General features: G+C 50.3%; 2 protein-coding genes across 5 annotated transcripts; one reads left to right on the top strand and one right to left on the bottom strand.

Annotated features, from left to right (window-relative positions):
- Positions 1 to 5,333: 5,333 nt before the first annotated feature.
- On the bottom strand, positions 5,334 to 17,867 carry Ccdc71 (coiled-coil domain containing 71). Of its 3 annotated transcripts, XM_021172841.3 has the most exons (3): positions 9,252 to 9,290; positions 7,685 to 7,826; positions 5,334 to 6,955 (listed from the first exon to the last, which is right to left on the bottom strand). In XM_021172841.3, the coding sequence occupies exon 3, from the start codon at positions 6,901 to 6,903 to the stop codon at positions 5,602 to 5,604; it is 1,302 nt and encodes a 433-aa protein (XP_021028500.1). In that variant the 5' UTR covers positions 6,904 to 6,955; positions 7,685 to 7,826; positions 9,252 to 9,290; the 3' UTR covers positions 5,334 to 5,601. The 3 variants fall into 3 exon arrangements, with proteins under 3 accessions (XP_021028500.1, XP_029337645.1, XP_021028499.1); XM_029481785.2 differs by lacking the exons at positions 7,685 to 7,826; positions 9,252 to 9,290 and adding an exon at positions 17,804 to 17,867; XM_021172840.3 differs by lacking the exon at positions 7,685 to 7,826 and having other exon boundaries at positions 9,252 to 9,316.
- Klhdc8b (kelch domain containing 8B) lies at positions 17,659 to 22,822 on the top strand. Of its 2 annotated transcripts, none has more exons than XM_085828021.1 (6): positions 17,659 to 17,849; positions 19,072 to 19,587; positions 20,671 to 20,835; positions 21,165 to 21,389; positions 21,519 to 21,620; positions 21,994 to 22,822. In XM_085828021.1, the coding sequence occupies exons 2-6, from the start codon at positions 19,212 to 19,214 to the stop codon at positions 22,188 to 22,190; spliced, it is 1,065 nt and encodes a 354-aa protein (XP_085684147.1). In that variant the 5' UTR covers positions 17,659 to 17,849; positions 19,072 to 19,211; the 3' UTR covers positions 22,191 to 22,822. The 2 variants fall into 2 exon arrangements, with proteins under 2 accessions (XP_085684147.1, XP_029337648.1); XM_029481788.2 differs by lacking the exon at positions 17,659 to 17,849 and adding an exon at positions 17,958 to 18,140.
- Positions 22,823 to 23,052: the final 230 nt, after the last annotated feature.

The raw sequence follows: 23,052 nt of genomic DNA, 5'->3' as shown, positions 1-23,052 counted from the left end.
CAAGGACTTCAGGAATTCCTGGGCTGAATGAGCTTCCTGCCAGTACAGAATATTTCTCCTCCCTAGAATACCTTGTATCTTAAGGAGCCTCCTTCAAGGATGGGATGTTTCACTACCTCTTAGAACGTTCTGTGTCCTAAGGAGCCTCCCTGAATAATGGACTGTTTCCTCCTTCCCTTAGATTGTAAAGTTCAGAACAGCCAGTGTCTTAAGGAGCTTTCCCTTGGAAATGGATTTTATCTTAGAGAAAATTGCTACACAACACATAGCCCTGCGTGGAGTTACAGGGCAGTTAAATCACTCAGATAAAGGAGATGATTGGTCCTCAACCTCAAACCTACAGGCCTTGAACTTACCATTAATTAATTCGGGGGACAGTTGGGGCACTGCCCACTCAAGACACATTTAGAGGTCAGGGAACTGTGTGGGTGGCCTCTAGGATCAGGTCTCAGTCACCATGTTGGGCAGGAAGCCTTTCTTCATTGTTCCCGTGCAGCCTGCTCCGAACTCCTAGGAGTGATCTGGGGCCTCGGCACCTAAGATGTCAGCTCAGGTGTCACCTTTGTCAATGACAGGAGGGCAGAGAGCAGCTGGTGGGATGGGTCATCACAGCCTCGCTCACTGTCACCTGCTCCTGCCCTCCTCTTGGCCTCACAGCTACTCCATACCCATCTCTGCTTCCGAATATCTTCTGAACCTTTATTTCCTGTCTCTCCCAGGGAGCAAGCTTCCCCCAGACATTGCCAACTCTCCTTCTTTAGGCCTCCACAAGGTTTCCCGTCCTTCCAAACAATCCGTTTGGTTCTCACTTTTTTGTTCAAATCTTTCCCGTGGTTCATGTCTCCTGGTGTCGTGAACTCTGACCCCTGCCCTATTCTCACCCCCCCACCCCCCATCCTTCCTACGTATGATTCTCCACTGGTACCATCGACCTGTGCTCTCCTGCCTCTCTGACAGCTTCCCTGCATGGATCCTGTCCAGCTATGATTTGTTTCCACAAGAGGTAGGGCTGAACACCAAGAACTTCACCGAAACCAAAAGGATGGTGGTATGCATAGGCGGGGGTACTCACTTCGTTCTCCAAATCCTCAATGTCTTGAGGGTGAATTGTTTCCGGTTGAAAGCAGAAGGGCCTGGGCAGAACCACTGCCCTCTTGATGTGGGGAATGGCACGAGGTAAGGTGAGTATATCACGACCACTTGGTCCCAAGGATACTCTCTCCCACCCCCTTTCATCACTGTTTTTCTTTTCGGAGACAGTGTTGTGTAGCCTAAGCTGATCTCTTGCTTGAGCCTCCCTAGTTCTGGGATTATGTGCATTCTTCCCTTCTCCCTCCTCTTTTTTTTTTTTTTTTTTTTTTTTGACTTGGTCTTGTGTATTTGTGCCTGGATGTGTGTACATGACACACAGGCAATCTTGTCCATGCAGGTACATATATGAAGGCCAGGAGCTGATGACAGGATATCTTCAATTGCTTACCCATCTTTCTTTTTAAAAAAGATTTATACAGCCGGGCGGTGGTGTTGCATGCCTTTAATCCCAGCACTTGGGAGGCAGAGGCAGGTGGATTTCTGAGTTCGAGGCCAGCCTGGTCTACAAAGTGAGTTCCAGGACAACCAGGGCTACACAGAGAAGCCCTGTCTCAAAAAACCAAAAAAAAAAAAAAAAAAAAAAGATTTATACATATTGTGAATTTTTGCTTGCATGTATAGGATATACCATATGCATGCCCTGCACTTGGGGGCCAGAGGGAGGCATCGGATCTGTTGGAACTGGAGTTAGGAGTGGTTTTCAGCTGTGTATGCTGAGACCCTAATCCTGGTCCTTTGCAACAGCAGTGAACTCTCTTAACAATAGTCATCTCTCAAGATCCCAACCTTATGATTTTTAAAAGTTATTTATTTTGGACATGGTGGCGCATGACTTTAATCCCAGCACTTGGGAGGCTGAGGCAAGTAATCTCTAGGAATTCAAGGTTAGTCTGGTCTATATAGCAAGCACCAGGTCCTTCAAAGCTACATAGTGAGACCCTGTCTCAAAGAGAGATGGAGGCATATATATATATATGTGTTTATGTACACACACACACACACACACACACACACACACACTCATCCAACAGTCTTTACATAGCCCTGGCTATCTTGGAACTCACCAAGTAGACCAGGTTGGCCTTGAACTGACAAAAAACTACCAGTCTCTTGTCTCCTGATTGCTGGGATAAAAGGTGTATTCCACCATACCCAGCAAGAGATGGTTAACATTTTTTTTTAAGATTTATTTAAGTATATGAATACACTGTAGCTGTACAGATGGTTATGAGACATCATGTAGTTGCTGGGAATTGAAATCAGGACCTCTGCTCGCTCCCGCCCCACTTGCTGTGGTCCAAAGATTTATTTATTATTATATGTAAATACACAGTAGCTGTCTTCAGACACACCAAAAGAGGGTGTCATATCTCATTATGGATGGTTGTGAGCCACCATGTGGTTGCTGGGATTTGAACTCACGACCTTCGGAAGAGTAGTCAGTGCTCGTAACCTCTGAACCATCTCTCCAGTCCCCGAGGTTAAAACTTTTTAATGTGGGTGCCCATGGAGAACAGAAGAGGGAATCAGATGCCCTGAAGCTGGGTTACAGGTGGTTGTGAGACACCTCATGTGAGCGTCGGGAAACAAATTCTAGTCCTAGATTTGTGTGTGAGGGCAGCACATGTTCTTAAGTACTGAGCCATCTCTCCTGCCTCCATCTTAGTTTTCCAGACAGTTTTCATTGAAGGTAGATTTGTCATTTTGGCTAGAATGGCTGTTCGGTGAGTCCTAGGTCCTGCCTCTGTCAGGCAGTACCTGGCATTTTGTTGAGTTCTGGAGACCTGAACTTAACCCTTCATGCTTGCATGAAAAGAAAATTACCTCCTAAACCATCTCCCATCCCAGTCTACTTTTGGTCTTCTTCTTGTTGGAAAGTCAGTAGATGTATCTTCTTATTCATTTATAGGTGTATAGGTGTTGTGAATATTTTGTTGTTTTAAAAAAAAAAAACCAAAAAAACAGAGGGGGCTGGAGAAAGGGCTCAGCGATTAAGAGCACTGACTGCAGCTGGGCAGTGGTGGCACTTGCCTTTAATCCCAGCACTTGGGAGGCAGAGGCAGGTGGATTTCTGAGTTTGAGGCCAGCCTGGTCTACAGAGTGAGTTCCAGGACAGCCAGGGCTACGCAGAGAAACCCTGTCTTGAAAGACAAACAAACAAACAAACAAAGAGCACTGACTGCTCTTCCAGAAGTTCTGAGTTCAATTCTCACAACCACATGGTGGCTCACTACAATCTGTAATGGAATCCAGTGTTCTTGTCTGGTCTGTTGAAGACAGCAACAGTGTACTCATATACATAAAATAAATCTTTAAAAAAAAACCCACAGAAATGTAAGAATATGCTTTCATGTTAATCCCAGGTATAGGATGTGGGGCTGCTTCAGACCGTCCATAGCAGCTGATGTGCTTCATGCTCTAGCAGGGGCATGATTTTGCCAGCTGCAGGTAGTTTCTACAATGTTGTGATGTTTGGAATTCTGGGGACTTTTCACAGGGTATATAAATGTTAGGCCCCAAAGGTAGGTTGGTGGCCAAAGATTGTTAAGTAGTCATGTGCAAAGAAGAAATTAGATATTCTGATGGCAAAGATCAAACTTGTCCCAAGGAACTCAATGCCCCTAGTCAGCAGGGAGTAATATAACTTCACCTCCTTTTCCTTCTATCCTTTCCTCTTCTATCTAGTGTTAAGGTGTCAAAAGGGTGGAAGAAAAAAGAACCCACAAACTAGCCAAAGTTCAGCTACAGAGGTGTTTTACCTGCACGCATGTAACCACAGATCTGTCCAGCGCCCAGTAAAGCCACACAAGGGTGTCAGATCCTCTAGGACTGGAGTTATAGACAGTTGTAAGCTAACATGTAGGCCCTGGGAATTGAACCCAGGTCCTTTTAGAGCAACCAGTGCTCTTAGCCTCTGAGCCATCTCTCCAGCCTGGCCAGTAAGTATTTATTTATGGTATTTCACATGATTCTTTTGCTTATCAACATCACTGAAGTTCAGAATTCTCAACACCACATTTTCTCAAAGAACTGATGCTTAATTCAGCTGTGCCATTAGTCTTTTTTAAAAGATTTATTTGTATGTGTCTGTCTGCCTGTGATCATGGATGTGAGACCCCTGGAGATGGATACAGGCATCTGTGAGCTGCCTTTTGTGGGAGTCACAAAAGGGTCTTCTGGGAAAGCAGCTCAATCCTCTTAGCCAGTAAGCCATTCATTCCCCTGGCTTGGTCAGGTGGCCCACGCCTTTAATTCCAGTGATTGGCCAGAGGCGGACAGATCTCTGAGTCTGAGGCCAGCCTGGACTACAAAGTTAAGCTCTAGGACAGCTGGGGCTACACAGAGAAACCCGGTCTCAAAAGACAAACAAAAGACAGGCAGAGAGAGTCTCACTATGTGGCTGATACTGACCTCAAACTCATAGTCAAATCCCCAAGTACAAGGACTGCAGGTTCTCCGCCTCAACACTACCTTCCAGCCTGAGCAGCTGCTTCCACTGAGGGCCCAGCTTCTCCAAAGCAGAAGCTACCAATGTCCACTGTGTACGGGTCACGTTAGGGGACATGGTGAGGCTGGATCATGGATAAAGATGGAGCCAGCCTGTGGAAATGAGTCTGTCCCTGGTTCCATCGCCCGTTACCACAGAGAAAATGCTCTGGACAGTAAGGAAGGTTTTGTGGTCCAGATTCAGAGCCTAGCCTCTTGTCACCAATTGGGAAAATTGAGGCTAGTCACCGTAAAGCAGAAAAGAGGCACTTCAAGCCTCTTAAGTTTGTTTCCTCCGCCAAGAGAAGCTCAGGCAGAACCTTAAAGCTGGGCCTCTGGAGAGCAACACCACAAAGACTTCTTTCCCTGGCCTAAAAACCTGCTTGGTGCCGGATTTCCCACTGAGCTGCAAACAATTTTGAATGAGGCCCATCTGGTTCAAAACTGGGACATTCGAGGAGAGGTAGTGGCTCTAACCCTCCCCTCAGGATCTCTCTCAACACATTCCCAGAAACCAGCACCTGAATTTCCCCATATCTCTCCAGAACCCCGAGAACATCATTCCTTTAATGTCACCCTATCATTTAAATTAATGACCTGCTTCAAGCTACCAGGGCACTCTCTCCAAGCCTGCTCCTAGACTTCTGATAGCCTCTTGCCACTACCTCCCACACACCAAAAAACAAAAAAAAAAAATTTTTTTTTTTTTTTTGATAAATAAGACCATGGAGGGTGAGCAAGGAGACCGCAAGGTGGAAAGGTATAAAACATGATAGATGAACGTGGACATACAATCTGAAGAACAAGTCACAGTGCGTTGAGCCATGAGAACACCCCTCCCACAACCCGCCCCACCCAAACCCTCAGTTTCTGAAAGGATGTTGGGGACCACAGGGGTCCCGGAGGTCCCCAGAATCCGGGAAGCTGCAGAGTCCCGAGCACTGCACAATGCAGCTGGTCACACAGACAGCTCCACTGTTTTCCCAAGTACTGCTGCAAGGGCTTAGGATGTTGAGTATGGGATCAAAATGGTAGCAAGGGCTGGAGCCATACCACGGGAGAGAGATTCACACGGAGGATCTGCTGGGCACACTGTCGGACCTCGTCATCTGAGCACTTCCTGTCTACCTTTATGGTCTGGGACTTTCGAGGTTTTGCCGTTCCAGGCCCCAGCCATACCTTAGGAGGTCGGGGCACACACCGTGCTCTCTTCTTAGGTGGAAGACCCTTGGTCTCCTCGGCCTTCTTCCTCTTCCGCCCCACAGTCTCAGAGCTGTTTTTCCGGTTTGCCTTTCCAGTTCTGGTCTGAACAGATCCATTTGGCCTTCCCTTGTGCTTGGTCTGGGCTGCTTTGGCCTTGGCCTGGATTACCTTGTCTTTAGCCTTGTCCCTCACCACAGCGGCCTTGGCTTTGGCTCTGGCTGCCTTGGGCTTGGCCTGCTTTGCTTTGGCCCTGACCCTTACTGTCTTGGTCTGGGTTCGAGCCACATTGGCATGAGCGCGAGCAGCTTTGATCAGGGTTCGAGATGCCTTGGCCCGGACAGTTTTGGGGCCCAAGGCAGAGCACCCTTTCCTTTGGGCGCCATTGCTCTGGGTTCCAGCACCTCGTTGGAGACCAGCTCCAGGGCCTTTGCTAGTCAGATATTTGAGGCCCTTGCTTGTGATTTTTTGGGGTGCTTTGGACTTTGGGTTCCCTGAACCTTTCCTCACTTTCAGGGGAGACTTTGCAAGTGACAGCCGCAGTGACTGTGCCCTGTGCTTAACATCCAAGTAGGGAGTCTTGAGTGGGACCAGTGCTTCAAGGACCACAGAGAGCCGCATGGCAGGGTAGACGCCTGGATAGAGGTGGGCTGGGAAGCCCACTGTTGTACCACCGCTGTTGCTGGCACCCGACTGCTTCAGGGAGCTCAGCAGCAGGTTAGTGGTGGCGTGTTTGGCTAGGGCTGCTGTGGACCCTGTAGCCAGCCTGCCAGACAGTGGCACAGGGAGCAAGGTGGCCCGGCCTGCAGGGACCGACACAGCAGTTTTGGGAAGTGATGTGGCAGGTGGGTTGATGGTACGAGCTTGTAGCTTTGTCTGGCTGGGGGGGCTGGCTGTGCATGAACTATAACCATAGACATCTCCACTTCGAAGAATGGTCGGTTGGAAGCCATCATCTCGCAGACCCTGGAGGAAGGCCACGAGCTGGGCCTCTGTGGCACTGAGATCCTGGCTCATGGGATTAAACACAAGCAGGGCCTCTTCCAGGGCTTTCTTCCCTGCCGTGGAGATACGTGACCACGAGTGCACAGCTTTCTCCTCCACAGGCTGCACTACCATGCTCATGGCATTGGGCACTGCAGGTCTGCCTGGGTATCCACAAACCAGCACTGGGCACCTCCAAAGCAAGAAGAAAAGAGTCGATGAGAATGGTACAGGACACAGAGCTAAAAAAAAAAAAAAAGGCAGGCAGCTTGAGCCAGGCTCCCTCCCTCTGTGACAGAAGGGCCTGGCCAGAATAAATCTCTCCAGGGTCTCCTGACCATCTCTACCACGTTGGGTCATTTCTTTGGGATATATGCTCAGAAGCACCTCAGACCATCTACCCTACCACCGGGCTTCTGCGGAGACTTCGATCTAGCTCGTTTTAATGCAATGGCATTTTTCTTTTCTGGCTTTAAGTCAAGGTCCCTCATGAGCTAGGCTGATCTCCAACTCTGTATACAGCAGAGGCCAGCCTTGGACCCCCAGCCCCTCTGTCTCAAGTGCTGGGATTACAGGCAAGTGCTACTATCTGCGCTTAGTTGATTAGGACAAAGGGTCTCACTACACAGTTCTGGCTGTTCTGGAGTTTGCCATGAGGTCCAAAATGGCCTCAAACTCAGACTCCTCCTCCTGCAGCCTCCCAACTGTTAGGATTACAAAAGTATGCCAAGAACTCAGCTACATCCTGCACTTTACTCTTTGACAGGGAGCTTGCTATGCTCCTGGTCTGGAACGTGTCGATGCACACGATCTGCTGCTCAGCTGCCCAACAGTGTGTACTACCACGCCTGTTTTCTTTTGGCTCTTTTCTTTCCTGGTGTTCTAAATATCTAGACTCAGTCCCAGGAATATAAGCAAATACCTCAATCCTCAAAGAACCCAGTCTGGAAGTGAAGACGCAGCTGTCATTAAAGGTTCTTAGAAGCAGATGGTGTTATCCAAGCCAGCTTCTAATAGGTTAGGGAAGGACTCCTGGAAGCAGTAACATCTACCTATCTGGCTGCCTGCCAACAAAAAAAAAAACGGAGCAGGTACACATGGAGCAAAAAGGGTAGCAACTCCTGCAGAGGCTACCAAGTAAAAAAAGAGTATGGACCATATGGATGAAGGCCAGGCTGTAGCTGAGAAAAACAGACTAAGGCCTTTGAACATAGGCCCAAAGACCCAGACTTACACCACCCGATGTCCACCCCACCTCTGTTCATCCAACTGCCAACGTTCCAGTGCAGGGGGATGGCTCATCTCCTTACCAGAGTCTATAGACAGGATACTCAATGACCTGATTCCTAGCTCTAGTCTTGGAGTTCAAACCCAACATAAGACTCGGACAGTTGCAAACATCTCTAAGGCAAGCAAGAGACCAGGCAACTAGACCAAGGAGTTCAAGATTTGACGACAAAGGACAGGGAAGGATTCCAACTAGGAAGGTAGGCCAAGCGGTAGCGCTTAAAAGGCGACAGACCTTAGATTAGCACAGATGCAGCTGTCTGGGACCGCTCAAGTCATCCTATGCTTCCTTAAAGAAGCCATGGCCGTCACTCGGAAGTTACACCCAGCACCCCAACGCAGCATCTGAGGGCTTCCTGAGTCAAAAGGTAAACTCCCCAGTTGCACTGGAGCGTTAAAAGATCAGCTGGGATAAGACAGGTCCCTGGAGTCTAGGAGCCCGTCTGTGCCGCCGCTCTGCAGAGCTCTAATGAAGCAGACACACAGTGCTCAGACTCCCCCGAGAAAGTGCCCTGGGGCTCTTTGTTTGGAAACATTCTTGGATCCTCAGGTGTCTGAGGCACTTCCCCTCCCCAGAGGATGCTCTTCAAGTACAATCCAAGTTAATTCTTTCATTTATTTATTTATTTATTTATTTATGTTTTGAAGGGGTGGGCTATGAACTGTAGGACAGAGGGGGACGACCTACCTCCCACCCCAAACCTCCGGCGCTCATATTACGGGGCGGGGACCAAGGAGCTCTTTGCCTAGGTCATTCTGAGCCCATGGGAGGGAGGGTGCTTCTTGGCTCTCCAGAAGCTTTGTAAACAGAGGCTGCAGCCAGGCAGGCTTTTGCCTTCACACATTCCTTTGGGGCCAGCACAGGAAGTTGACAGAAGACTGGGGGCGGGCGTACTAATCGGGCGGACTGGGATCAGGGGCAGATCGGGGCCCTCAGGCGGGGAGACCGCGTCCCCGGGGCCTGAACGGCGACAGGGAGTCGGGGTCACGGCGGCGGCGAAATGTGTAAGGTGGGCAGTGGTCGCTCGACAGGATCCTCAGAGCCCCAGGGTGGGGTCCTGGGTAGGGGTGGGGTGTCTCCGCCAAGCCCTGGGAAAATGAGGATCCCGGAAGGGCCAGCCACCCAGTCCCTTCGCCCTGCCGCCCTGTGGCCTCATGGGCCGCCACTCCACAGCACCGCTAGGTCCGCGGCTCCAACCTACCGGCGCCGCCGCGGGGACCCAGGACGCACCTCTGCGCCGCCTCCGCCGCTCCAACATGGCCGCCTGCTGCGCGCCGGAAGTACACCGTGCTTCCGCTTCCGGGACCTGGCCCGCCTGGTGACCCTTGACACCTAGAACTCTTCCCCCCACCCACCCACCCTCAAGTCTGGGGGCGGAGCCGGTTGAGTACCAGGGAGGGCTGCCTGGAGGGGGTGGCCTAGGAGGTGACAAGTCCAAACCTATCTGATCCAGTACGGGAGCCTGCGCACATAGATGGCAAAAGTCACAGGAGCCCAGTCAGGATTGGACTAAGGACCATTTTTCTAAAAAGTCCTGGTAGTATAGTGTAGGACATCAAAGTGACTCCTGGCAAGGTCTATGCTATTCTACACCCCAGGACCTTACTCTTTCTCTGGCACCTGATCAGAAGAGAGTGTGCCTGACAGGGATTATCTCAGGAAAGTCCCCTTGTTTCACCACACAAGTACTTCCTGAAAGAATAACAGGCGCTCCTCTCCTGAGAATGGGCTTAACCCTGGCAACACTGCATGAAAAGCTGGTATATACATGTAGGCGCAAGTAATACACAGCAGCCTGGGGCTCTAGGTGGCCAGTTTGTAAGTCACAGTACATCAATGTGGGCCTGAATATACTTGCTCAGGTATGTATACACAGTGGAGTGCCAAGATCTGGCTCAGCCAAAGCACCTCAATGGCACAAAGTACCACTTTTCAGTCGTTACAGTGCCCAGAATCCGTATCTGTTGGCAAAGAGATTGCAAACTCAGTCCTACCAATGTCCTGTAGGCAATGGAAGATGGTTAGCTACAGAGCCCTCTCCTCAGCAGTATTTGAGGACACAGGTTAAAATTAACTCTAGGAATCTGAGACCTCAGATGAACAGTCAGCATATTTTCCAAACCTTGTTCTTTTTTGAGACAGTGGATCCCTACATAGCCCTGGATTGCTGGGATTAAAGATGGCATGTGCTGCCATGCCTGGCTTCACAGCTTTAAGGAAAGGACCCCCTTGTCAGATGTTTCCTAGTCCAGCTTAGGAGGCATCAGGAAAGCTTTGGTTTCACGGATGAGGGAGTGAAGATATCTGGACCTGTCTAAGAGTTTGGTGTAGGTAGACAAGGGTGTTTGAAGTGCTTCATGTAGGAGCTGGATACTTAGCCTTCTTCCCCTTTTGTATGACTGAAAGATCCTTAGCTGTTCTGTGTTTCCCAGCCTATGTAGAGGGATCTGGCATCTCTAAAGATAAGTATCATCCACCCATCAATACCCAAGGCCTCACTTGATGCCTGTTAACTTCTCAGAGCTTTGGCACCGACAGGAGACTCCTGACAGTTTCTGGGTAGCCAAAGTACCCAAGAGGAACCACAAAATCTGCGGGCAGTCTGGGGTCAGTACCTCCAATCATTTCTCTTGGTAGAGAAAAAGGGCCTTATGGACCTATACCAGGATGAGCCATAACTATGCAAACAGAAGCCACTTCTGTCAAGAGGCAGAGCTTGGTGCCTCCCAGGCATAGTAGCAGGTCAGATGTGCCCTAGAAGACCAGATGTGCCCTAGAAGACCAGATGTGCCCTAGAAGGAGATTCTTCTCTTGCATTGTCCAACCCAGAGGTCAGAGCAAAATGGAGGATAAGAAGGCTGAGTCCATTCTCTCTCTGTTCCTTCTCTCTATGGCTACTAAGGGAATGAATGGTGAAAGTGAGGGAACCTAGCCATCAAAGGGGGATACACCTTGGTGTTACAACTGATGTGGGACTCTCATCAGAGCACAGCTGTCACTTGACCTGGTTCTTGACAGCTGCTAGCTCTACATCAGCGTAACCTGAGGCAGTGAGGATGAGGTGGAAAGACGCCTAAGGCATTTCCATGGTCCATCCCTTGCTCTCTACTTGACATCTTCCATGGTCATTGGTGAGGTGAAGCCACATCCATCTTATCGGAGACAACTGTTTGACCAGGTGGGTTAAGATACAGTTTGGGAAAGATTTGCTTTAATAGGTCCTATTTTGAAAAGCCAGAGCCATGGGCTGGAGAGATGGCTCAGCGGTTAAGAGCACTGACTGCTCTTCCAGAGGTCCTGAGTTCAAATCCCAGCAATTACATGGTGGCTCACAACCATCTGTAATGAGATCTGATGCCCTCTTCTGGTGTGTCTGAAGACAGCTATAGTGTACTCATAAAATAAAAAAATCTTTAAAAAAAGAAAAGAAAAACCAGAGCCAGGGCTGGAGAGATGGCTCAGTGGTTAAGAGCACTGACTGCTCTTCCAGAGGTCCTGAGTTCAATTCCCAGCAACCACATGGTGGCTTACAACCATCTGTAATGGGATCAGATGCACTCTCCTGGTGTGTGTCTGCAGACAGCTACAGTATACTCATATAAATAAAATAAATCTTAAAAAAAGAAAAGAAAAGAAAACCAGAGCCAAATCTGTTTTGAGGTATGAAATTGGGTTCCATGCATGGTAGGCCCTCTCTACTCTGTGTGTGTGTGGAGGGGGGAGTGTGAGTGTGGTGTGGTATGGTGTGTGTGTGTGTGTGTGTGTAGGCCAGAGGACAAATTCAGGTGTCATTGTTACTCAAGAGTCATTATCTATTGTTGCTATTTCAAGATAGAGTCTCACTCTGCAGTCCTGACTAGCCTGGAACTCACTGTGTAGACCTCAAGCTCAGAGAGATCAGTTCTGGATTTAGGACTATCACACTCACGCTGGCCAGCAGCCTCAAGGATTTGCCTGCCTCCACCTCCCCACGACTGGGATTATCACATGCACATCTGCCTGGCTTTTTAGTTTATTCTGTTGGTGTGTTTTCATTCTCGATACACCCACAGCCACTGAAGACAAGAAACACAAAGGAAAGGCCCTGACTGCTCCTAAGGATGGTGGAGGAGAAAGTTTATTGTAGGCAAAGACAGGGACATCTGGGAGAGCCCAGAGTAGATGTGACCCTGAGCCATGTGGGGAGAGGAGGAGGGGAAGAGAGAGGGAAGAGAGGGGAACAAGGTGCAGCAGGCAAAAGATGAAAGAGGACAGGCAACCAAAATGGTTGGATTATATAGGCAAGAGCAACCCGCCGGCCGGCCGGGCGTGGTGGCGCACGCCTTTAATCCCAGCACTCGGGAGGCAGAGGCAGGCGGATTTCTGAGTTCGAGGCCAGCCTGGTCTACAAAGTGAGTGCCAGGACAGCCAGGGCTACACAGAGAAACCCTGTCTCGAAAAACCAAAAAAAAAAAAAAAAAAAAAAAAAAAAAAAAAAAAAAAAAGCAACCCAGCTGGAGGGGGTGGGGCAGGAGGTGGCTAGAAGGCAGATATGCCTTAGTCCCTACCCTGTAACAGGGACTAAGGGATGCTGGGAAACCTGGTAGCCAGGTCAGCTTTAATAGGTCAGGTTTAATACGTTAAGTACCTCAGTCATTTGTCCCAGGTTTGAAACTTAACACACATCACTGGTGTTGAGAGGGTAAAGGGGAATGTTTGGGAATGGATTCCCTTGCTCTTCTACCTAGTGGTTCTCTGGAATCCAGCTTGGGTTGTCTGTCTGGTAGCAGGTACCTTTACCCTTTGAGCCAAGTCACCAGCCTCCTCTCCTCCATATATATTAAAACAAAGTCATAAGCTAAACCTGGATCTTCTCACCTGCCTCGTCTGGGTTACAGGCAGACTGGGTTCCCCGAGTCTGGGGTTGCGTGCAGACTGCATACCTACCTGGCTTTTATGTGGACTCTAGAGAATCTCATCTCCAGTTCTAGTGCTTACCGGACCCATGCTTTACTTTCTGAGACTTCTCTACAGTTCTATACCTGGGTTTTTTGTTTTGTTTGTTGTTGTTTTTGTTTTCCATGACAGGGTTTTACTGCGTAGCCCTGCCAGTCCTGGAACTCATGCTATAGAACTCAGAGATCCGCTTGCCTCTGCCTCCCGAGTGCTGGGATTAAAGGCATGAGACACCATCACCCCACTTCATCCCTAGATTTTTAAAAATGTAGGTTCTGGGGGTGGGTGGGTGGGGGACTGGGGGGGGAGTGTATTGGGGACTTTTTGGATAGCATTGGAAATGTAATTGAGGAAATTACCTAATTTAAAAAAAAACACATTATAAATAAAAGTGCAGTTCATATGAAGTTCAAAAAAAAATGTAGGTTCTAGGGATCTACGTTCAATCCCCCTGTTTTTACCTCAATCACATTACCACTTGAGTTAGCGCTGAAGCTCCAACCCCCCTGTTTTGAAACGGAATCTCACAAAACTACAGGGTTCAGTCTTGAGCTGCTCTCTGAGAAGGGTGAGAAGGTCCTGCAAAAGACTCTGAGAGGCCAGACAAACTGTCAGCAAGGACTCAAGGTCACAAAGGGCGAAGCTGTGACAAGTCTGAAAAGTCTCACTTGAGAGAGAGACCACAGGGTCCAGTTTTATGTTGTGTGTCATGATGGTTAATCTTGGTTGTCAACTTGACTGGGTGGAGCTTTCTTTTCTTTTAAGTGTGTATGTGTGTGTACATACAGTGCCCATTGAGTCCAAAAAAGGACTTTTGATTCCCTGAACCTGGAGTTACACAGGTGGTGTGAGCAGCCCAATTCCAATGCTGGGAACCAAACACTGGTCCTCCAAGAACAGCAAGTGCTCTTAAAGCCATCTCTCCAGCCTCAGTTTTTGTTTTGTTTTTGAGACAGAGTCTCACTAAATGGCCCTGGCTGACCTGCAAGTCCCTGTAGAGCAGGCTATCCTCACACTCAGATCTGATTGTCTTTGTCTCCAGAATGCTGGGCTTGAAGGTATGGGCCACTATGGTGGCCCTTGACTGCAAACGGAATCAACTAAGAGATAAACGGCTGGACACACTGTAAGAAAGCACATTTCTAACGTGGATGCTCTTCCTAGTGGCTGCTCAGATGATAGGAGGTCTGCCAGAAACTATCTTGTTTTTTGCCTTCTTATCTTCATGTGTCTTGCTAGGAAGTTCCTTATACTGTTGCTGCTGCTTCTGCTATTACCACTGCCACCATGGCTGTGGGGCTGGGGAACCATGGGATTGAGTGGTGGGTGGTCGAGGAGTCAGCCCAGAGCAAGAGAGGTTCAAGGTGCGCCTGAATCCCAGAAATCTCAGGAGAAGGATTGCCCCTCCCCAACCCTGTGCCCTCACTTTTGCCCCTGGTAGCCAGGTTAAACTTCCTCTCCCCTTATAAGGTCATGTCTAGCAGCAGCTGGAATTCCTTATGCAAATGGGGCATCCCCATTGCCCTGGCCAATGATGTACACTTACCCCAAAAGCCCCTACACACCCCTCAAAAGGTCAAGTAGGCTGCGTTTTTCCCAATTGAATGAGCTGTCTACTGAGGCTCTCACCCAAGAGTCTATTCTTGTCAAGCTCACCACTGCCACCACTGCCTGAGGTCTCTTCCCATCTGGCTACCCTCACCCAGCTTCCCCTCGAAGGTTCACTGGTTGCTATCTTGAGCCAATCATGCAGTGAATGGTGGGGAAGTAGAGCCAGAACAGCACATTGCTACCACTGTCTTCACTGCCCCCACTGCAACCACTGCCTCCACTGCCTCCACTGCCTCCACTGCCACCACTGCCACTTCATTCCTTCACAGATATCAGAACCCAGCTTCTTTGGGATTTCGATATGGATGGGAGACTAGTGGTTTCTCTAGGAACCGTTCAGTGCCAGATTGTGACTCCTGAGGCACCGGACTCCAGGACTGAGTCACCAATGGATTCTCAGCTTGTGGTGAGCATGAAGAGAGCCATAATTGTAGTGCTCAGACTGTATGATGTAAGTCAGTCTATTAAATTCCTTTTTATCCTTAAATTTTTTTTAAGATTTATTTATTATTATATCTAAGTACACTGTAGTTGTCTTCAGATGCACCAGAAGAGGGCGTCAGATCTCATTACAGATGGTTGTGAGCCACCATGTGGTTGCTGGGATTTGAACTCAGGACCTTTGGAAGAGCAGTCGGTGCTCTTAACCACTGAGCCATCTCTCCAGCCCCCTATCCTTTAAATTTTTAAAGATTTATGTGTACACATACTGTTTGCTCGTATGTGTACGTGTGTGCATGTGCATGCCTGATGCCTGCAGAGGTGAGGAAAGGGTTTCCAATCCCAGAACTGTAGTTCAGCCATGTGGGTGCTGGGAATCACACCCAGGCCCTCTGAAAGAGCAACCAGTGCTCCCATCCTGCAAACTGTCTTTCTGTCGTCTAAAGCCCCTGTGGTTTGTGTTCATTCTGTTGGTTTTGTTCCCCTGGAGAGTGTGGACTAATACACATGGTGACTTTTCAAAAGCAGCTTTGATACCTACAGATGGAGCTCAGTTGGTAGAGTCCTTGTTTAGTGTGCAAGAGACCCTGCGTTCCCTCCTCATCACAGGTAAACTGGGCAAGGTAACCCCAGCACTTGGGAGGAGGGAATAAGAGAACCAGAAATTCAGTCATCCTTGGCTATGTAGCAAGTTTGAGACTAGCCTGAGCTACAGGAGATCTGACTCAAAAAAAAAAAAAAAAAAAAAAGGTTTACTGGGGCCAAAAAAAAGTTCACTGGGGCCTTTCATCCCAGCACTGGGATTGAGGAAGAGACAGATAACAGATCTCTCTGTGTTACAGGCTTAGTCTGGTCTACAAGGCAAGTTCCAGGACTGCCAGGACTGCCGCACAGAGAAACCCTGTCTAGAAACAAACAAGAATTGCAATTGCTTCAAAAACAATTTGGAGGAAGAAGTAGCAAGAGACTGAGGTGGCAGATAACAAGGCAGTGGCGTCTGGGGACAGATGGCTTCAGAATTCAGAGGGAGCAGAGAGAGATAGCCTTGACTTAGACTGGGAGACATTAAAAAGCAGGTGCTTGTAAGTGGTAAACAGTGGGAAAGCAAGTAGAGGGGGCTTAGAACAGGGACAGTGGGGAACATGAGGACACAAGAACATGGGGTACATACCAGAGCCCCAAGTGAGGAGCAGCCTGAGGATGGGAGACGTGGCACTGGATGGTAGAGAGGGGCCTGTGCAGTTTGAGGCCAGTCTTTGCACCATCATTTCTAGGCATGCCCCTTCACTTCAAACTGATAACCATTGAGAGAGCTATAGGCTCTGTGTAGTCATAAAGAAGGGTCCATCCACATTTTGGGCAGGCAAAGGCATTAGTACCCTCAAACAACTTTCAATGTATGATCCCTGGGAATGTGAAGGTGGGTTTCTGAGGTCCCCTTGTTCTTGGGAGCAGTAACAATATAAGACCGATGTTTCTAGTCACCTCCCAGAATCCCCAGGTTGCAGTTACCCACGGTTTTAACTGATGGCACCTCCTTTATTGGCTGCTTTCCTTGGTCTTCTTGCTATTCCTCTGCGGGTGCTTTCTGGCTTCACCTCCTACACTAACCACACACACTTGTGTCATTGCCTCAAGATCTGCTTTGGGAAAATTAAGCTAAACACTGTACACAAAAGGGTCGGAATCAATGAACAGACGCAGACAAGTGCAGGAGCTGTTCACACAAGCTCTCCAACTGGAAGCTTCGGCTGATCAGAATGCTCACAAGATAGGCTGAGCCAAAGTGTGAATCAGAGGTAGGTGGGTGCAGCTGGTCTTTGCTACTTTGTGGGTTCTTCTTTTCCCACCCTTCATCCCCCAGTTTCAACTCCTATCACTAGATAGGAGAGAAAGAAGGATAGAGGGGAGAGATAAATAGAGATCCTTGAATCTAATTTCTTTTGACAACTAACAACAAACTGCAACCAGTCCCATCCCCACTGATGGCCAACAACCACCCATCCACCCCCCAGGGCTCTCAAACTCTGAGAAGTACCCAGAATTCCAAACATAACACAATCACAGAAACTATGTGCAGCTGGCAAAACCCTGCTTTTGCTAGAACACAGGCAAATCTAGTCAGCTGCTGGGAAGCAGCCTCGCATCTCCACACCTGGGATTAAAACAAAAACATATTCCTATACGATTTCTCTGATGTTAAAAGAAATCAAAATTTCAGAATTCTCACTCCAGGGGGGTCTTTGTCACACCAGTTTGCTATCACATGACCACGGAGTTGGCTAGAGATGAGCTCTGTACCCTGAAGATGAACAGTCACCCAACCTCAGAGTAGTAGCCCCAGAGTAGCATTAGGCAGAGAGACTCCTGGCATCTGGCTGATTGTGCACATCCACTGCTCGGATCGAAGCAAAAATAACCTACTTTTCTATAAAGAAGGTCTAGATAGGCCCCAAGGCTAGTACAGTCTGCCCCTCCACCCTACATGCTGCTAGTCTCAATATACACTAAGGGATCTTTTCTGTGTCCGGCTTTGTGTCGTGGTTAGGACAGCTCGGCTGGGCTCCCCAACCAGAGGCCCAGGCTACAGCCCTAGTGGCCTCTAGGGGGCGCCGCTGGGAAGCTTGTGGTTTGGCACCTCCAAGCTCAGTTGTGATGGGCGGGCTCCGACCCCTAAAGGCCCCAGGTTCCACTGGCTAGCCCCTGGCTGATTGTACCCAGAGTGGATCCGACTCAGAACGACACCCGCCTCCGATCCCACCATACCGGTGTTCTGTTGCTCGCCGCTGCCTCATTTCTATCATCGCCCGAGGTAGAGCCCTAAATCCTGGCCGGCCGGATGTCCATATGCCTGTCTGTTCATTTTGGGTGACCGTGGGTCGGTGCGCCCTACTCCTGCCGTGGCATGTGCAGAGTTAAGGCGGGAGGAGGTTTCCCCGAATCTGGGGAGGGGGGAGCGAGGGGCGGACCCGGTCCAGCCCCGCCCCACGCCGGAGCGGTGCGGGAGCCCCACCAGAGCCCAGCTTCAGCCCTAGCCGGAGCCAGCGGAGGGCGGAGGCGGAACAGCCGACCCCGTGCCCTGGCGACATCTGAGATCCAGCAGGTGAGTCCCACGGGAACCTCGCGCAGGGGAAGTTTGGGGCATGAAGCATAGAACCTTAATTAAACCCACTAGCCAGACCCGCCCCCCACTCTCCTTTGAGTTGGAAGTTTGGGGCCAGGAGGCCGTCCCTGTTAAATCCCGGGACTGAGAGTGGAGACCCCCAGCATACACATAGAGACATAGACACATAGAGACACACACACAGCAAAAGGGGAGGCTAAGGAATGTGCTCTTGTGTGTGTGTGTGTGTGTGGGTTGTCAGGAATCCAGCCGTTTATTCCTACAGGAAAAGCCCTGGACTCAGGCACCTTCTAATCCTGTGCTCAAGAGATTCACCACACCAGCCCTCTAATACCTCCTCAGCAGGGAATCTGCTGGCATCGCCACACCCATAAAGGATGGACTTCAAAGGGAGTGTGGAATCCTGGAGTCCCTTTGAGTCTTGCATATGACACTGGCCTTTTGCTGATATAAATGGTTATACCTTGTAGAAGATCCTTCTTGTAAGGACTACAGGATGAGGGACCTGATGGCTGGACCCAGGTTGTTGAAGGCACACTAGGTGCCAGTGTGTAGAGGATGCAGAACTCTCTTGGAGCACTGAGATAAGACTTGTTGGGACAGGAAGCACGCTAGGATGGAGATCTGGGATCTATCTTCTCTTCCTCTCTAAATTGATCAAGTTACTATTTGCTAGTTCTTAAGGTTGGGGAGGGAAGAATCCCTCATGCTCCTACAAGAACCAAGAACGCCTTCTGGGTACCTGAAATCTATTCTTCCCACTATAGAAGGGCCTTCACCAATAGAATGTTAGTCAAAGGTGTGGGTCCTTCTGCACGAGTGGTTTTGGGCCTGGCCTGTCTTCAGCTACATGTTGTTCATCTGTTTCTTGACAGTGGCCCTGACCCTTTGCTTTCTGTCTCCCCTCCAGGTCAAGGCAAGATCCCTTGGACTGGGCAGACACACCCATCCAGCCCTGACAGAATCAAGATGAGACCTTATTGTGTCCCCCCAGTGAGGCCCACAGCCTGAGCAGATACTATGGCCTACCACGGGCAGTGAGCAAGTACCATGGCTGCAGGAGGTGGTCGGGCCTTTGCTTGGCAGGTGTTCCCCCCCATGCCGACTTGCCGGGTATATGGTACAGTGGCACACCAGGACGGACACCTGCTGGTGTTGGGGGGCTGTGGCCGGGCTGGGTTACCTCTGGATACTGCTGAGACACTGGACATGGGCTCGCACACATGGCTAGCACTAGCACCCCTGCCCACCGCCCGGGCTGGTGCCGCTGCTGTGGCTCTGGGTAAGCAGGTGCTAGTGGTAGGCGGTGTGGACGAAGTCCAAAGCCCAGTAGCTGCTGTGGAGGCCTTCTTGGCTGATGAAGGCCGCTGGGAGCGCCGGGCTACCCTCCCTCAAGCAGCCATGGGTGTTGCGACTGTGGAGAGAGGTGAGTGGCTTAGAACATCCCTCAGTTGCCCCAAGCTTCCTTTTCTTTTCTCTTGCCGGAGAGTCCATTATCACAGAGGCTGGATAAGGACTGCCTTGGACATGGCTTTGCCTCCTGTCTCTTACCTAGGCTTGCCGCAGTTTACTGTTAATTGCCTTTTCTGGGCTATGAGGTGGGGGGTCAGAGCCCAAAAGGCACCCCAGAAAAATGGGAGACCCCAGCCACTACCCTGTCCTGTTCTTTGTAACTAAGAGACAGTGGGGGGTGTGGCCTAATGACTCTCTCATAGTTATAAATAGTATGGAGGGGGAGGGGAGCAAGGCCTTGGCTCTGAGCCCAGCAAGTGCTTAAGTGCTTAGTGCTCCCCCTTACCCCTAGCACACCCCAGGGATCCTGATGTGGACAAAGGCCAAGCCGACCTGGAGATGGTTGCCATGGAAGCCCCCAGCTGCCAGGCAATATCACCCAATGGCCTGTGGATGTGCCCCTAGCTGACTCTGAGCACCTAACAGCTCTATCGAAGCAGCACGGTGTAGAGGTGCTGACAGGGTGCCAGAGGCTGAAAGCTGTGGCCAGCGCCTCTATCCCACAGGTTCAGCTCATCTCCCAGCCCCAAGGCTTCACCAAGTTGATGCCCTAAGTTCCCTTCCCAGACTGAGCTTCATGCTGAACAAATCTCCTTGTAGCCTCTACCACTGTCTTACACTACCCCTACCCCCTTAGGGGACCTGCCCCCTACACACACACACACACACACACACACACACACACCTACCTGGTGGCCTCCGGGTCTGACCACCAGTCCCAGGCTAGCCTGCTAAGATGCCAGATTTGGTTGCCATAGCGTCTCCAGGGAGACCGGGCTGGATTATAATTAGATCAGCTGCCTCCTGCTCTTCACTTGGAGGGGCCTAGGCCAAAGCTGGAATCCCAGTTCTCCTAGCTCCCACTTCAGACAGGCAACAAAGTTTTTGATAAACACATGGGTCTCCTTCCACCCTTGGGTCTGACCGAGGGAGCTGTCGGGGTGGGGTCCAGCAGCTCGACATGGTTGTAGAGCCTGAACTACTCTCTTCTGTGCAGATGGTGTGGTGTATGCTCTGGGGGGAATGGGTCCTGACACGGCCCCCCAGGCCCAGGTACTGGTATATGAGCCCCGCCGGGACTGCTGGCTTTCACTACCCTCCATGCCCACACCCTGCTATGGGGCCTCCACCTTCCTGCACGGGAACAAGATCTATGTCTTGGGTAAGGGCTGAGGGATGTGGGAAAGAGGGAAAAGAGTCCAGGAGGTTACCTAGATTAGGGATCAGTCTTCATCTGAGATGTTAGGATTTGAGATGCTTTGGTGTGTGTGTGGGGGGCTAATCCAGGTCTATTCTAAAGCCTCCCTGGTGGCCCAACTGGGGTTGGAAAATCACATTCAGTGCTGAGGGTTTACATGGTCTCATGGTTACTCCATGAGCAGGTATGTACGCAGCTGGATGTCGGGACCTGGGGAGGACAGTTCAGCAACCTGGTGAGGACACCACCAAGCCCTTTGGGCTCTGTCCCAGGTGCTTCAATTCCTTTGACAGGAGGCCGCCAAGGCAAGCTCCCAGTGACTGCTTTTGAAGCTTTTGATCTGGAGACCCGTACATGGACCCGACACCCAAGCCTGCCCAGCCGCAGAGCTTTTGCTGGTTGTGCTATGGCCGAAGGCAGTGTCTTTAGCCTGGGTGGCCTGCAGCAGCCTGGGCCCCACAATTTCTACTCCCGGCCGCACTTTGTCAACACTGTGGAGATGTTTGACCTGGAGCATGGTGAGCAGTGTCTGTTTTACTGTCCCCATGGGACAGAAGGCAGCGTGTGTGTGTGTGTGTGTGTGTGTGTGTGCACCCTTGCATCTGCATATGTCTGTGTGCATACACCTTACATCTTCTCTCTTTCAGGCTCCTGGACTAAGCTGCCTCGTAGCCTGCGGATGAGGGATAAGAGGGCTGACTTTGTGGTTGGCTCCCTCGGGGGCAACATTGTGGCTATTGGGGGCCTTGGTGAGTGTCCATGGGGCTAAGGAAAAGGCGGTATTAATTAAGCAGGAAGGAGTATCTCCGAGCAGGACTACCTTCTCTAGACAACAGTGGCATAGCTTTGGGAGATCCTCGCCTATCTATAAGTCAGGGAACATGTGATTCACCTGGCTCAGCTCTCGGAGTGTCTGCCGTGCCCAACTGGGGGGCCCTAAGACACAGGAGCAGAACAGATGATGGAATGTGACCAAATAGACAAAGCATGAATGAATGAACTTGGGCAATGAGACACAGAACACTCCTAGGTCATGAGGGAGGAGTACTTACTAGGCCATTATCCAAGAAAGGGAACAAAGGGGTCTTCAGCCCCTTACCGTCATCTATGTGCACCTTCCAGGGAACCAGCCATGCCCTTTGGCCTCCGCGGAGAGCTTCAGTCTCGCAAGGAGACGCTGGGAGGTGCTGCCTGCCATGCCTACAGCCCGATGCTCCTGCTCCAGCCTCCAGGCTGGGCCCCGACTGTTTGTTATTGGGGGTGTGGCTCAGGGCCCAAGTCAAGCTGTGGAGGCACTGTGTCTACGGGATGGAGTCTGAAGACCTGGTGAGACCCGTCTACCAGGGCAGCTCACTATAGAAGCAGATTGGGCTCCTTTTTGCTGCTGAGGGTGCTCCCCATGGCTCTGTGGGATGAGGGAGGCACAGGAGAGGGCACCTGAGTTACCGCCTTAGGGACTTGGGTTGGGGAGCCTTTGTCTTTAGCATAGAACACACATGCTCACACCTATTTTTATCACCATCCACTCACGAACCATAGCTAGCTCCACCTATGCCCTAGAAGTTACTAGGCCCTCTGTCAACTCTGACACGTGAAGAGCAGAGTATTGGCCTCACGGTCTACAGCTTAGGCCCTAAGAGCTGACCGGGCCCTTTCCAGTGGCCAGTCTGGAAAAGTCTGAGCTTCCAGCCTTCCTGGAGGGGTTCCTGGGGACCCCAGGAGTATTCTGAGGATAGAAATCACAGAAGAAACAAAGGAGAGAATGTGGGGACTGCCGGGGCCAGTGGATCCCTGGCCTTCCCGTCTGTACTAAGGCTTGTGTGACCTGGGGCAGGTCATTTCACCTCTCTGTGCCTCAGTATCCTCATCTGTAAATGGGGATCTCTGAAACTTTCCTGCCCGACCTACCTCACAGGGCTGTTGTGAGGACCCAGGGAGTTTTGATGTAGAAATAAAAATACTGCTCAAATCTGGTGTGGGGTTTCTTTCAAGCCTCAATTCTGTCTGGGGTGAGAATCCATAGGGAGCCTGGGAAACCTTATAACCATATCTGAAGTCACCTGGAGTCTCAAGTCCACCTAAGCCTCAGCTTTGTCTTTTGTTTTGTTTTGCTTTGGGTTTTTTTGGTGTTGTTTTGGTTTGGTTTGGTTTTTTGAGACAGGGTTTCTCTGTGTAGCCTTG

This window comes from Mus caroli, unplaced genomic scaffold, assembly GCF_978045245.1.
Source record: "Mus caroli unplaced genomic scaffold, Mus_caroli_1 scaffold_11, whole genome shotgun sequence".
Lineage (NCBI taxonomy): Eukaryota > Metazoa > Chordata > Mammalia > Rodentia > Muridae > Mus > Mus caroli.
This window is presented reverse-complemented; position numbering and strand designations above follow the sequence as displayed.

Excerpts from the sequence above, each read along its gene's own strand:
- Klhdc8b (XM_085828021.1), top strand. The coding sequence starts at position 19,212 with ATGGCTGCAGGAGGTGGTCGGGCCTTTGCTTGGCAGGTGTTCCCCCCC. Across the intron at positions 19,588-20,670 it reads TGTTGCGACTGTGGAGAGAG|ATGGTGTGGTGTATGCTCTG; the intron begins GTGAGTGGCTTA and ends TCTTCTGTGCAG. Across the intron at positions 21,621-21,993 it reads TGTGGCTATTGGGGGCCTTG|GGAACCAGCCATGCCCTTTG; the intron begins GTGAGTGTCCAT and ends TGCACCTTCCAG.
- Ccdc71 (XM_029481785.2), bottom strand. The coding sequence starts at position 17,841 with ATGATAGAAATGAGGCAGCGGCGAGCAACAGAACACCG. Across the intron at positions 6,956-17,803 it reads CGGCGAGCAACAGAACACCG|GTGCCCAGTGCTGGTTTGTG; the intron begins GTATGGTGGGAT and ends CTTGCTTTGGAG.